At 39.7% G+C, this 16,526-nt stretch overlaps 1 protein-coding gene across 1 annotated transcript in view; it reads right to left on the bottom strand.

Annotated features, from left to right (window-relative positions):
- SH3GLB1 (SH3 domain containing GRB2 like, endophilin B1) overlaps nucleotides 1-16,526 on the bottom strand; it is a 184,843-nt gene that overhangs the window by 114,931 nt on the left and 53,386 nt on the right. Inside the window, exon 3 of the mRNA XM_069232301.1 lies at nucleotides 2,166-2,294. Within this exon, the coding sequence (XP_069088402.1) occupies nucleotides 2,166-2,294 (129 nt within the window). The remainder of the gene's footprint in view (nucleotides 1-2,165; nucleotides 2,295-16,526) is intronic.

The following is a 16,526-nucleotide window of genomic DNA, read 5'->3' as shown; positions in this document are numbered from 1 at the left end:
TGAAACCAAACCAAGAGATCCCAGGTAATTCAGGCTGGTATGGTTTGCATGCTCTCAATACGTTTTCTGACACATAATTCCCTGTAAATATCAAAGTATGGATAAAAAGCACTACGAGTCCCATGTTTATTTGACAGAATTCTCAGGGATTTTCAGCTAATGCCAAAATCTCACCACCGTGCGTACCCACACTTCTCCCTACAAAATGATTCCAATTTGTGTGTGTGGACTGAACGTACCTCATAGGAACAGTCAAAAACTGTAACTATGTGAAATCAATTTGACGCTCAATTGATTTCATACGGTCCAAGATTCGACTCAATCCTGTTGCGGGGGATAGTCCACCCGAAAATTGGGTAAAGTTTTAAGCACTACAAGTGTGGGAACACTGGCTGGTAGGGTATTTGTCGATTTAGAATGCTCCCACACAGAAGCAAGAGAATATTCTGCTATTTTAGCCGACGTTTAATACTTGCAGGGCATTCTGGGCAAGAAAAAGTGTCTGACCCCAGTCACACCTCCCTGCTTTCCACTGAATTTCATACATGTCTAGGCCTGGTAGGTTTTCATGCGTACCGTTGACCATGGACCTAAACACTGCAGCTACCGACATCCTCTGAAAAACCGAAATTTCAAGGAAAAGTCTTGAAGTAGTCACATTGCATTTTGAGGCCGCCTCTGTCGTAGGTGATAAGCCCACCAACACTAGTGAGGTGAAATTTTTGTGGAGAGAAGTGTGGGAACAGAGAATAGTACAAGAACTCTAATAATCTACTGAATGTTTCTCGATTTTTGACATCTAATTGCAAGTCAACTCCAAGAAAGAATACATTTTGTAAATTATTTTGCATAACACACCCTGAATCACATATTATGGTTAATTCTAAATTCATTCATACAAAAAAAAAAAAAACCACTTCCTAAACTCAAGTTTCTTGGCATATTTAAAAAAAATGCATATCTTTCCTTAATACCAGATTTTTCGGTAAAAAAAAATGTTACCTTGATGCACAGTGGGTACAAAATGAAAAATTATTTTAGACTGTAGCTCGGTTTATGGGTCAGAGTACCTCTTGCTTTTGGACACCAATAAACACTATAGATCCCTGCACCAGAATAGTGAGATCTGTATAACATTACATCACTTTTGTAGTTCTGTATAACGTCTGTTATGTGTCTCTGGCTTTAAAAAAAAAAACCTCAGTGGCAAATTTCCATTCTACAAATACACCCATTATGTGTTTTTATGGTTAATTTTCATCATGTGAAGCTGCATCGTTGTCAGTCAGACATATGAGGATTCATGGGACTTGGCTGATTCTGCCCTAATTCTATTGAACTTTCTGATGGATTACTGCATTATTTTTCCACAGTTCAGCTACCGTGTCAGAGATGATCTTGACAAGTGACTGACTGGATCTACCTTTAGCAAGGTATCGGAGACGAAGTCAAAACTGAACCACGACAGACTTGGCGACTCCACCTGCTCTTTTACATGTGATGTCCTGGCAGGAGACTAGCTATTTTAAGCCACTTCAGAAAGCCAATGATAATGAAAAAAGTGCTCAACTCTGTTCCAATTCAGTTCACTTTTCAGAGATGATTCTGGCAGGTGACAAGAGATACCATGTGAAAAGTCAGACTTGGCTGTGGGCTCAGAACTTGACATGGGGCCACCAAGCAGATGTGATTTACTACTACCCACGCCTAACAACTTTTCAGAAGCAGGTTAAGGAAAGGCAGTCATGCATGTGATAAAATACAAATCATATCATTAGCAATTTGAGTCACAAAAGAACGGCCTATGTAAACAAAGATTATACAATTATACATAAAGTTATGCAGCTTTTTATAGTCAGATCCATGGAGTGGTTTGAGATTCATTCTCAGCACATGAAAAATAAACAAACACAAGACGCGAGAACCAGGGCACTGGAAATGGCTCTCAAATGTTCCAGGTCTGCCAAATATTTACATGTTCAAAGGGACACTGTGACTGTTACTCACTAAATGGGTCGATTAACAAGGACAGAGAACCAGACCTCAATAAATGCATGTCACCATTTTTTCAGAAGACGAGGAGATAGTTTTAGTACTGAATAGTAATAAAACAAAAAAAAGACGACAAGCACATTATGTACCAACCAACACTGCACTGCACTTACCATATGCAGTACCCGGACCAAATTCATTTCCTGCATCCATCATGTACTGCGACAATTGTTCGGGGTTGTTCAGACGGGTTGGTGCTTTCCTGTCCAACTTCTCATACACAAATTCTTCTATTCTGGCATCTAAAATAAAATAAAGATCGCATCATATTTAAAGAAGGAGTTTGTGTCGAACAAAGCCAATGCAAACAAACAAGACAATTCAACTAATTCTAGAGTGTCAGACAAATCAGGCAATAGAAACCTAGCCAAAAGATGGAATACGAGAAAAACTAGGTTGATAAAGAAATATGTTTGCAGTAAAAAAGGCCCATTTTACTCAAACTACTTAAAACGTGAAAGTCAGCACACCAAAAGGTGAAAATAGAAATGTATCTTCTGATCTACCATCCAGGAAAAGGTCGGCAAAAAAAATAACATTAAAATACAAAACAAAACAAAAACAAAAAAGAAAATTACAGCGTTTCAGCTTTAATGTTTACTCACTGCATTCATTTTAAAGTAACATTTGCCTCTAACGTTTTCCAAATGCTAGAATGAAAAGAGAAACTGCATGTTGTTGCTGATTTATTATATACAAAGCCTCAAGAAATGTGCTTTTACTCCTGTCAAAAATGTCAAACATATTACCCTTTATTATCAATAACATTTAACCATTTGTTTTAATAAGTGGAAACAGCACTGGACAAACACCTTTTTCACAAATTCAGAACAAAGAGCGTGCATGCAACAAACAAGGACCGGCATTGGGAAAGCCAACGGGTCTCACCTATGCAAGAGCTATTGCCTTACCCAGTGTGTTTTAGCCATGTTGTTCCCCAGCGTGGCTGCTGCTCAGCATGGCTAAAAGTTAGTGGCATAGAGGAGAGTGGCGTGGAGTGTCGTAGAGTGGAATTGTGAGGAGTTGAGTGTTGAAGAGTGGAGTAGCAGAGTGCTGTGCATTGCAGCGTCATAGTGTGGAGTCGCATAGAGTGGCATACACTGGAGTGGCAGAGGAGAGTGGACTGGTGTAGAGTGTTTTGGCACAGAATGTTGTTGAGTATAGTGCACTGACTGCAGTGACACTGAATTCAGCAGTGTACAATGTAGATTAGATAAGTGCAAAGTGTAGTGGCGCAGAGTAGAGTGTCACAGAGTGCAGTGGGGCAGAGGAGAGTAGCATAGAGTTGAGTGGTGCAGAGGACAGTGGGGCAGATTAGAGTTGAGTGGCATAGAGTGCATCATACTATGCATTGTATTCCTTACTGGAAAAATGGAATTCTGTCCACAGTTTGTTCGTACTGTTTTTTTTTTTTTTTTTTTTTAAAAGAGGGTTCAAGAAATCTCAATGGCAACAGTCACTGGTTGGTTCTTCGAATATATCCTCATAAGCATCTCATTTTAAATTATTCTTATGCAGTCACATGGTGAAAAAGTATCCATACAATCAGACACAAAAGCATAATCTTCAGCAATGAGAAACGTTAGGGTCACCCGAAAAATACAATTAAAAAGTAAAATGTGTCTTTTTCTTTCACTTTTCTTGCTATGTGATGAACCATGGTTTTGTAGGACAAGTTATCTTTTTCAACTTAAGTCATTGTATGTTAGCATTTTGAGTGTTTAATGCATTATCTTTGGGTTGCATGTGTTTAGTGTATTTTTAGGAATATTGGGGGTCATTCTGACCCTGGCGGTCCAAGACCGCCAGGGTCGCGAATGACGGAAGCACCGCCAACAGGCTGGCGGTGCTTCCAAGCCCATTCTGACCGCGGCGGTAAAGCCGCAGTCAGAAAACCGGGGCCGGCGGTTTCCCGCCGTTTTTGCCCCAGCTGGGCGAATCCACCATGGCAGCGCTGGGGATTCTGACCCCCTTACCGCCAGCCTGTTTCTGGCGGTTTGCACCGCCAGGAAGAGGCTGGTGGTAACGGGTGTCCTGGGGCCCCTGGGGGCCCCATGAAGCTTTTCACTGTCTGCCTAGCAGACAGTGAAAAGCGCGACGGGTGCAACTGCACCCGTCACACGCCTGCAACACCGCCGGCTCCATTCGGAGCCAGCTTCTGTGTTGCAGGCCTCCTTCCCGCTGGGCCTGCTGGCGCTAACATGGTTAGCGCCCGCCGGCCCAGCGGGAAGGTTGGAATGCCGGCAGCGCTATTTTGGCCGCCTGGCAGGCGGCTACTGCCGCCCGCCAGACTTGGAATGACCCCCTATTATGTCTTAGGTTTTATAGTGTGTGGTTGATTGCATGTCTATTTTGTTTTAGTTTTGATTTTTGTCATTGTTTAATGGTTTACTTCTGTGTCCCTGGCAAACATACTTTAATAAATTTGTCAGGAAAATATTTACAATTTACACAATCTAACTAATGGAGGAGTTCGAGTTGGATTTATTAGTTTAATTTGTTTAATTTCCTTATATTTGGATGTAGCCCTTTAAAATATTTACAACAAATTCGTTTTTCTACCAACGGAACTGCAGTGATCAAGTTAGTATGGTTACGTAGTGTGCAATACATACATGTCCAATTTGAATATTCTGTATGTGTATATTCTGATACCCAAAAGGTGCTAAACACGAAAGACTGTATTTGATGAGGAATGTGCAATGAGCATACTTCCCTCCATGTGCATGTGTCAGAGTGGACACTATGCTGGAATTTGTGTGTGTGATGCGCACACACAACTGTTTGGATGTTATATGGCTGTGTATTAATGCTCACAGTGGGACAAAAATGGTCAAGAGGAGTATGTGGATTGCATTCAAGAGTGATACAAATGCAATAAATTCTGTATCGATGTGAGGCATGTGTGCAATGTGATTGCTTGGCATATTTATGATTACATGTTCTTAAAAAGGCTAATATCTAAAGAGCTTGTTTGATTATTCGCCTCTAGAAGAAATGTGTACACAGCATGGTTTTTTTGCAGTGTGCCGGGTTCTGGTCTGAGGATATGTTATACAGTTGTTTTTTGGCATCTCTGAAACGAGGTACTGTGTATAACTGTGCAGTTTGTACAAAAATGTTCATTCTCGTGATAGATTTTTTTTAACTTAACTATAAAAGTATGGGGCGGGCACCATTTCTGCGGAACGTCTCCCTAACGGCCAAACACATTCTATAAATGTATGTGTGTTCATAATAATTCCCAAAAACAAATGATACCAGGCACTGACTTAAAGAAGTTAGAGGTTCCAACGTTGAGAGAGGGTGCAAGATGTGGACTCAATGACCTCATTTTGGGGTAATCCCTAAAAAGGATGGTATCCCTTGACTACTGAAGGGGCATTCTTTATCAGCAGGTACCTTTTCACTGTGTTCCCAAGAGGCAGATATGGTAGGCAGTCACTGCAGCTCTTTAGAGGTGAAAAAAGATTGCATGTTGTCTTACCAAAGAGGTACTTGGGTCCTAACAACATTAAAAATGAGTAAAAGATAGATTTTGGTGCTAATACTTTGGGCCTTATTCACAAAGGTAAGCTTACACTTTTAGTGTATGTTTACTATTTTTTGCTATTCTTAAACTAATAGTGTAGCTTTAAATGTAGTATCTACGACTGCAGAGAGAGAGTCCTATCTTTTTATGTGCACAGTTCTCTGAAGTCGTAGAGATACCATACGCAAAACTACACAATTTGCATAAAAAAATAATTTTCACAGCAAGAGTAATAACTTTATATATGTAGACTAACAATGACTAGATTTTTGATGTATGCTGGATATGATTTGGTAAAACCGGGTGGTATTTGCTGAACGTGTGTAGTGGAAGGTTGTATATATGCAGTCGATTCACAAACCCATTAATGAGTACAAGAAATGGTGCTACAGGAATTCTCCTTTATATCCTCCTACATGCCTTTGTGAATTGACCCAAAATGTTCTACTTACCATTAGCAAAAGCGCAGGCACAGTCCAATCCATTTGTACCAGCAGTCTAAAATATCCATAGTCCTATTTTACTCCTATTTTGGATGTTTGGGGGCCAGCTCACAAAAAGGTATATTAAGGTAGGTTAGATACTACTACTGAACTATGTCAATGTACTAACAAATGCCTTTAAGTATACCCCAAAGTCTAACCCAGGCTTCTCCAACGAGTAGCCCACTGGTGCTGGTAGCTTTCTGTCTGCCTTTGAGTAGCTCTCCTGTGTATGTGGCCCAGCCTACTAAAAGTGGAGACTGTTACTTGGTTGAGTTAATATATTTATATCAAAATCAAAAAAAATTGTACATGAAATGAAAATGTGTGTATTTTCAGAACTCATACGATGTTGTCTGGAGAAAATACTTTTAAAGCTGTTATTTGAGTGATAAATCATGTGGGTGTGGAGAGACTCATTAATATTACATTGGTTCCACAAGCATCGTAGCTATGGTTGCTATATGTTACATTTGTAAAGGCATTCCAATTTAACAGTACCTTTTCTATATTACTGCTGGTAAATCTGTCTGATGCACTGAGGTCATCACTGCTGGTAATCGTGCACAGGATGGCTACTAATATAATCTGGTTTGATGTGGTCACTATTACAACATTAATAACATTAGCAGCTAGGGATCATTTTCATTAAACATAAGTAGCACTCTTTACAGAAAAGGTTGGAGACTGCTGGTGTAACCACACCTTTGATCTCATTCTCCTCTTCCAAACATTTTCTGCCTCACTTATCTCCTTAATTCATCTTGTGCCTTAATCTCCTTTCTCACCAACCCTATGCCTTAATTCCGTTACTCAGCTATCTTGTACCTCTCCACTATTTTGCTCCTCAGTTTTCTCTCACTAATTACGATGCTTAATCTTTGCCCTTGATATGCCAAGTCACTCAGTTAAATAACTTTGGCCATCTCTTCTCTCACCATTCTTGTGCCTTGGTTACCTCTCTCATCTGATGTGCGTGTTGGCCCTCAATTCATCCAGGGTCCCACCCCTATCTATCCTGTGGCTTACTATTATTTCTAATCAATCTTGTGACAGTCTCCTCTCTCACTGATTGTGCAGCTAGGTCTCATCATGCAGCCGGCTTGCACATATTCCCACACTCTCACCTGTCCTATTTTTCAATCATCTTTTTCATTCACTGCCATCTTTAGTCTCATCAGTCTTCTGATTTGCATGCACCCATCATGCTTTCTGCTATCCCTTCCAACTGTTGGGTGTTAAGCTTCTTTTTCTAGGTCAGCTCTTTGTTATCAAACTTGAACGTTCCTTCAATCATTAGTCATGTGACTTTCCCTGTCTCATCCATCTTGTGCAAAGTTCCAACCTATCATCCTCATTGATGTCCAATTTCCTCACTCATCCACTGCTTGCCTAAGCTCCTACTGTAATTCAACTTGCGCCTCCTTTGCCATTCGGCATCTGTCACACTGTTGTGAGTTATCACTCTTTTGCTAAGACTTCGTCCTCGCTCCCTTAAGCAACAGTTCTGTGTGCTCATTCAATTAGTGCCTTCACTTCCTCTCTTGTGCACAGTTGGAGAGGATGTGGCGTAACGGCCAGAGCTGCAGACTTTGGAGCTGTCGAACCAGGATTGCATCTTGGCGTCTGCTCAACATCCTGTGATTCTGGGCAAATCACTTAACCTCCCATGCCTACCAAAAATGAATGTGTCCTTGTGTAACATAACTGGTGCTCGTGTAAAGTGCTCCTATACCTTTGGGTCAAGGTCATGCTATATAAAAACTGCGAAAAAATTCCCTTTCACTAGGCCTCTGTCTTGGTGTCCTCTCTTATCCACTGTGTGTTCTGTAGCATTATTCAGCCACTATGTACCTTTGTCTTCTCATTCCTCCAGCTTGGACCTCATTCAAGTCTCACAACTGCATTTTGAGTAGCTCCCTGCTCTTATCCTTCTTTGACCCTCTACATTCATCTCTGCTGAAACATAATGTCCTGGTACGCTCGCTTATCTAGCCTACCCCATGGCCCCATCTCTCCTCAGACATGTGATTTATTTCACTTGGCTGTCCTCATGTCCAGGTCCCATATCGCATCCACTATGCTCCTTGTTCCCCATCTTACCCACTGTGGCCCCAATTCATCCACCTTAAGTCTTGCTCCCCTACCTCAGACATCTTGTGCCTTGGTTCCCTCAATCATGTGCCACCTACACTGGTCTTCCCTCATCAAAACTGTGGCTCTTCCACAGCATGATCAGTCTTGTTGCACGGTCCTCTTTCATTGCATGCCTTATTCTATTATCTCTTTCATCTGCTGACCCCGTCTCAATTTTTATCTGGCAAGAAAGACAAACATACAGACAGACAGACAGACAGACAGACAGACAGACAGACAGACACAGACAGACAGACAGACAGACACACACAGCGTCAGAACTATGTTCTTAGGACACCTTTTTATGAAGCAAGTATAGATGACAGGCAGTGAAGGTGTTAAAGTTAAAACGTATAGGATTCTGAGCAAATCACCATCTTCCTGTATTTCGAATTCTAAACATGAAATTTTACAGTCCATCTCTTCCCAGTCAAAGTCAGTGCAGAAGATCACCCTTTCACTTTCAGGAGAGAACCTCTGCTACAATGCATTACCACTGTATGTCTGGCCAAAGGAAGAGCCAGATTAGAGAACCTCTTTCTGGGTAGGACCATCTCTTTCAAACAAATTAACACCACCATCATTGGGCAGAATCAACCCAATGTTGTATCATCTCCCCAAGTTTAGCTACCTTACCCAATTAAGTGTGCCTTGGAGGACACCACCAGGTGAAGTATATAGGTCAGCCAAATCACGAAAACATCTTGTTAAATCAGGTGTGTAATAAAAACATTTTTTCAAATCTGTTTCCCAAACGTGATGTGCATCACTTCAAAAAGGGGAAGGCCAGGTAATCCTTTCCCTATAACTGTGAGATTGTGATTTTACTGTATCTAGAACTAGAGTTAGTGCTTCCCCAACCCCCAAATGAACAGATGGCGTTTGGAAGTCTAGTAGCAATGTTTTAGCTTGTTGTGTGTTCTATACTAAAGAAGGAGGGCATCCGAAGATGTGAAGAGCCTTTGGCATCTCAGAACTGCTCAAAAACCTTGAAGGGCCCATATACAAAGAGGTCAGCCAAAGACAAGCTGCCCGTCCCTACAGATTGTCAGCCTGTGCTTTTTTATGAGGTCTGTGGCGCCTAGGATAGTACTGAATCAGGGTCAGAGGTGGGTAGAGAAGTGCCAAACCGTGGTGCTTCATCCAATTCCAGAAAAATCTTGGTACACACATCATTTAATCCTTTGTCTCCAAATTTGAAGGAGCAGCTTCGCCATCAAAGGAAACAGCAATGCTGTTTTCCCCATAACGGCAAGATTTTTCATGTTGCGCACGCCATGGAACCAGAACTGTGCAAACTGTGCTTGTTCTCTTTAAATGTGTAGTTCTAAGTCAGGTGCCGCAAAATCACTTCTGAGAATTAGTCCTTGAGAGAACATGAGGACATGGAATTGATAAACTATTCAAGTGTAAATGAAACAATTTAAGTAAACATCGCTGCAAAGATCTGGTTAATTAATACAAACAAACACGACAAAAGCACATGAAAAGTTGTGAGGCGATGTTAGAACTGACAGCCTTCAGGTGGTCTTCCCCCAAATTTTGCCTACATCTTCCACTTCTTTTACATCGTTTTTGCTGAATTTAGGACTCTGTGCACTTTATCACTGCTAACCAGTGCTAAAGTGCGTGCGCTTTCTCTCCTAAACACAGTAATATTGGCTTAACCCCAAATGGCATATTTAATTTACTTATAATATGTGCCCAGGGCCTGTAAATGAAATGCTACTTGTGGGCCTGCAGCATTGATTGCACCACCCACTTAAGTAGCCGTACAACCATGGCTTAGGTCTGCAATTGCACAGGCTGTATCTCCAGTTTTACACTGCCATGTCGACCTGGAAAAGTAACACTCACAGGTGTGGAATTTAATAAAATATCTACTTGTCCCTTTGGTGCCATGTAGTGCAGCAACAAATTATGGCAACAATCTCATTATGCAAGAGCTCTGATAATAGCCTGTCTGATTATGCCAGGGCTAAAACTATAGTAGTGCTTGAATACTAGCAATTTCAAGCCCTATTATACCAATTTCCTTATTATGCCACCTTTCCCGCAAATCTACATACTGGGGCAAATGCTAAAGTACAGTTCACAAATATTTTCTAGGAGTACATTTTCCTGGTCTACTTCTGTAAAGTCTTGTGAATTCATGCAAGCCACTAGTTCATAGACATATCCTGGGTGCACTTTTGTTACTTCCTTTAAGAATTGGGCCCCTAATTAGGCTTTGTGTTAACAGAGACACTTTGTTCTTGTTTCTCTCTCTATCGGCTGGCTTAACTGTGAGTGATGCCATTCTGCTCTTCCACAAGGAGCATATTGACACACAAAGTAGTTTTGTTCAGTACCAGGAACTACTGTGATAATGTGTTCTTTTTGAGACCAAAAACGCCTTTCATGTTTTAGCCAATGTTTGTTACAATGGCGAGGGCCAGGCAGCTCCCACAACAATGAAGTGTTACAAAAGCCATGTCAAAACAAAATACGCATTGGCTAAACCAAAAGACTGACAGCCAATGTCGGATCACTTGGCTTTGCCAGTGCTTGTTTATTTTCATTTTCCCCATAATCTTGTTGAAAATGGTTACACTGATGTTCAATTATGAATATTTTTGACAATACTAGCATGCATCAACACATTTTACTAAATGATGCTTCGAAGAAATAACTAAAATTTCACTGTAATTTAGTGAAGCTTTTTTTTCCCACAAATTTGTTCTGAAGATTTTATTTTGAAAGCAAGGAATCATCAGTCTTGCTTACAAGCTTTGTCTAATCAGAGAGCATTCTGGGAGAATTACATGGAGTCTCATTCTTAAACTTTTCAAACGTTTGTACACTTTGTTTTTACTGGAACCACTGTCAGTAGTGCAGTGTGACCGTACAACATTAATTTAGAGTTCTCACCCTAATAATAAAAGCTTTGCACAAATGAACCATAAATACAAGCTTGAACAGCATTTACATATGGACACAAATATTACCTCAAATGCAGACCGTTCCCTTTCCTCTACATTGACAGCCAAAGGGTTTGTGCGGCAGGGGGTTGCGCCTACTTGTCCAAAGGTCAAAATAAACATGACAACTTGTTGTCCTTCATCCCCAAATATGCCCCGGGAGTCGGGCTATAGGAATTCCACACCCCTGAACCCTGTTGACAGGCCCAAACCTTTTTTTGTTTTTTTACAGGCAACCCTAAGGTAGGTTTATGAGAAGATGAGAATGGAGCACACATAGAAAGTAATAGCACTCTGTTATCAATTGTAAAATGGTCATAACTCAATAAGTTGTGTAAGAGAACCGTAATATAAATTCCTACAAAAAGTGGTATCAGTACAAAATAAACATGACAACTTGTTGTCCTTCATCCCTTAACATGCCCCGGGAGTCGGGCTATAGGAATTCCACACCCCTGAACCCTGTTGACAGGCCCAAACCTTTTTTTGTTTTTTTACAGGCAACCATAAGGTAGGTTTATGAGAAGATGAGAATGGAGCACACATAGAAAGTAATAGCACTCCGTTATCAATTGTAAAATGGTCATAACTCAATAAGTTGTGTAAGAGAACCGTAATATAAATTCCTACAAAAAGTGGTATCAGTACAAAGATTGATAGTTAAAAAGTTAAAGAAGAAACTGTAATTGATAAATCAAAGTCATTCCATTTAGTATATAATAAGAAAAAATGTTGTTTTCAAACTTGACAATACAACTGTAATTCCATACCAAATACCCTGTCCATACATGACATTTTTTTTTTGTTTACCAGAAATTAGACAAATATACATTCAAATCAACAGAAGAGTAGTTAGTCCCTTAGCATATTCATACAAAGCCCAGCAAATTGATCAAAGGGACAGAAATTGTCCACTCTGGTGATATGGAAGCAGAAAGAATTGTCTTCATCCAATAGAGAAAAGAATTATCCGGTTTATCCAGATTCAGCCGACACGTGTTTCGTCCCAACATGGGACTTTATCTAGGCTGACAAGACAAATATGAAATTATTTGTTTGTACCTATTGTACTGCCAATATCCCAAATATTGATAAAGATTTTTTTTTTTAAATATCCCACAATATATCGACATGGTAATGAAGATATAAGTGTCATAAAAATAGAGTGCACCAAGATACCACGGAGATATGTCACCAATTATTAAATGTGATAAGAAACAAACAGAAACCATGCTTCTAGATATCCTCATTTAAAAGCAAAAAAAATGTATATAAGCCAAAGAAAAAGAAGAAAAGGAAGGAGAAAGAAAGGATGGAGAAAGTGCTAGCCCAAGCTAGTGTGAGAAGAACAACAATGAACAACGTAACCTCATGCATAATTGTTGTATTCCATTCCAAAGAACCAGAATTTATGAAAAGTATCACAGAAAGTCGGATATTATGAATAGTTAATGATTTAGTTTGTGACTGCAATCCCAAGTGGAAATATTGACAACTGAAGAGATATATTGGATTATATACCTTTGAATATTTCTTTTTTGCTAATCTTTATTTGAAGTTGATAATGTCAGTCCAAAACTCATTGCATCATCACGAAAAATCTGTAAGAAGGGGAATCATAAGTATCCCTTGATCAAAAAATGCACCAAAGTATTGTATGCAGATTAATCCAGAGTCTCACTAACCTGTAATTAAATGTCTCCATTTATGAGACATATCTGTAGAAGTCCAATGTCAGTCTAATACCTAAATATAAGGTGCCTGAAACGAACCAAAATAAGGAAGGTTCAGAAAATGGTCCAAATAGGAGAAATAGATTTGCTAAACAACCCACACCGTCTGGGAAGTTAGAGGTGATAAAACTAAAACTGATTATAAATGGCTTCTAAAATGTGAAATATATACTGGAAAAAAAAACCCTGTCTCCTGTCTCTGAATACCTTTAAAAGTTGTGTGTCCTCCGGCGGTCGAACCTTCAGTAACGGCTTCAAAAAGCCAAGTGCTTCTGAGACTCATTTATATGCGAGAAGGTGTAGTAGAAGAAGGACTCCACCTTCTTGTAAAGCAAGGCTACATGATGGTAGCCATCAATAGATGGCCGCCATCTTAGAGTTACCGGCCGGCATTAGTAAGCGATACCTAATAGGCGGAGTATTGATGTAGAAAATGGGCATTAAACCCCCCTAATACATAAATTGCAAAGAGCATGGAGCCCTCGCGAATCTAAGAAGTCACCACACCACCCGCAATAGAGCGACGCTGAAATGCGCGCATTGCGCGTGTGTTAAAAACTACGAGTAGTCAATGATAGAAATAGGTGTAATACACCATTTCTACCCACCATAAAAGTTAATAGGTTTTGTCCATAATAAAGTCCGTCCTCCAGAAAAAAAACAGGTATGCCCATAAGAAAATTACCTCTAAAATACAAAAGTAAAGCTAGTCCGCATCCACAATATCAGTTTATTTGCGGCCGCCATCTTGGAATGTCGATAATTTTATTCCTTAAAGTCACATCAATCAAAAACGGTGACGCTAATCCATATATGGAGTAGCATCTAGTTTAAGGTCGCCATCTTAGAATGTTGTCAGCTGTGTTATATCATAATAACACGGCGAACAGGACTTAGAATATAAATACATTTTTAATGCATATCCTAGGGCTCCGTGTATATATATATACTTCCAAAAATCCATAAACACAAGACGTCGCCCCCCCCCCAGGGAGACCTATTATATCAGGCATAGGTTCGCCCACTGAAACACTTTCAGAATATATTGACAGTTTTTTACAACCTTTTGTTAGAAATCTCCCCTCATATTTGCAAGACACACGGGATGTTCTGATGAAACTAGAAGACATTATATGGTCTTCTGAAATGAGCTGGGTAACCTTAGACATCAGCTCCCTATATACTTGCATACCTAAAAACAAAGGTTTGGAAGCGATTCAACACTTTCTTGCAAGTAGATCGGCCTCATATTCTGAACATACCAACATGTTAATAAATATGATCGAATTCATATTGGACAATAATGTATTTACCCATGAAGGCAGATGGTATAGACAGGCACAGGGAGTTGCAATAGGCTCACGTTTTTCGCCTTCATATGCCAACTTATATATGGGCCTTTTTGAAAAAACACATGTGTGGTTGAATGGTCCCCCCAGTTTGACAGAACATATATTTTTTTGGGGAAGATACATCGATGATGTACTTATGATTTGGACTGGTGAGGAGCCACAGCTGTTAGAGTTTATAGATCATATCAATGAAAACAATTTCAACATCAGGATGACGCATGAACACAATAAGGATCGGATTCACTTTTTAGATCTTGAAATATTTGTAGAAAATAATCATGTACATTCTAATCTATATCGGAAATCAACTGCTTGCAATGCGTTGCTACATGCTAGAAGCTCTCACCCCATTACACAAAAAAATGCTATCCCGTTTGGGGAAATGATTCGGGTAAAAAGAAACTGCAGCAATAGCAAACTTTGTGATTTGGAATTGAACAAACTAGAAAACAGATTCATTCAGAGAGGATACTCTGCACAAACCAGAAGTAAAGCCAGAAAGAAAATCAACAAAATTCAAAGAACATCCCTCCTAAAAAACAATGTACTAAAGAGTCGGACATCAAAAGGGTTGGTGCCATTCTGTACCCCATTCAGTCAGAACAGTCAGGACATCTATAAAATCCTTTGTAAAAATTGGGGTATATTACATACTGACAACACTCTGAAACATCTTCTGCAGACCAAACCCATAATGATCCACAAGAGAGGGACTACTATTCGAGATCTTGTGTGCAAAAGTTTTTTACCGCCATCGAAGGAGAAACCGATTACTTGGTTATCCACTAAACCCATTGGTTTTTTCAATTGTAGCAGATGTAATGTATGCTATCTTGCGCTGCAGAAGACTTTCAGTTTCGAGTTCAATGGCAGTAAAACATATAAAATTCAAGACTTCATTAATTGTAATACCAAATATGTAGTCTATATACTAATATGTGAATGTGGGAAGATATATGTGGGGAGTACAATTAGACCTCTTAAGGAGAGGATTCAAGAACATGTACGTGCGCTTAGAAATAATGATCCATTATCACCTATAGTACGCCATGTTAGTAGCGAACATTCTGGAATAGAGGTCCCTAGGTTGAAATATATGGGTATTAGTCAGACACAGGAACATCCTAGAGGAGGTAACCGTGAGTTACAACTCAGAAGAAATGAGGCTAAATGGATACTCAGATTAAAAAGTATACAAATGGGAATGAACATTGACCACAAATTGCATTATTTTCTATGATTCCATACGGTTTCAAAAACATACTATATTTGTCTGTGTCATGTTTTATGAATGACCAACATATGTGGCGACAATCAATGGAGTAGACTGTTGCATTTCTGAATACATGTCATATGACCTGTTTGTTATATTGCTCTCTGAACCATGTCTTTCCTCTGTATATGATACCTTCTTGTAACACAGTGGGTATGACACCACTTACTAATGGACACTAAGGTATTTTGTTGAATCTCTGACTCCCTTGTAGTCATACTACAGTAAACTTTTTCATTGACAAGTATGAATGGATATATTGGATAGGTGACTTGCACCTTCGAACAACTTTCATTATATATTTCTACGACTTTACTTTGCTTGATATCAGATATAAAGATAGCTATATTCACCAACTGTCTGATCATGAATATTTACCAAATGTCTCACTTGGATATCCCTTCGTTACATGGGGAGATATTCCATTATGATTCTAGGAGGCCATTTGGTAATCCTCCTGTCTCTTTCTACTGAAAATATTGGGTCCATTTTTGTTTTGATCTGACTCTGTTCGCCGTGTTATTATGATATAACACAGCTTACAACATTCTAAGATGGCGACCTTAAACTAGATGCTACTCCATAAATGGATTAGCGTCACCGTTTTTGATTGATGTGACTTTAAGGAATAAAATTATCGACATTCCAAGATGGCGGCCGCAAATAAACTGATATCGTGGATGCGGACTAGCTTTACTTTTGTATTTTGGAGGTAATTTCTTATGGGCATACCTGTTTTTTTTCTGGAGGACGGACTTTATTATGGACAAAACCTATGAACTTTTATGGTGGGTAGAAATGGTGTATTACACCTATTTCTATCATTGGCTACTCGTAGTTTTTAACACACGCGCAATGCGCGCATTTCAGCGTTGCGCTTTTGCGGGTGGTGTGGTGACTTCTTAGATTCGCGAGGGCTCCATGCCCTTTGCAATTTATGTATTAGGGGGGTTTAAGGCCCATTTTTTACATTGATACCCCGCTTATTAGGCATTGCTTACTAATG

The sequence above is a fragment of the Pleurodeles waltl genome, chromosome 4_2, assembly GCF_031143425.1.
Source record: "Pleurodeles waltl isolate 20211129_DDA chromosome 4_2, aPleWal1.hap1.20221129, whole genome shotgun sequence".
In the NCBI taxonomy this organism is placed as follows: Eukaryota; Metazoa; Chordata; class Amphibia; order Caudata; family Salamandridae; genus Pleurodeles; species Pleurodeles waltl.
Note: the sequence above shows the minus strand (reverse complement) of the source record. Positions and strands in the feature narration are given on the sequence as shown.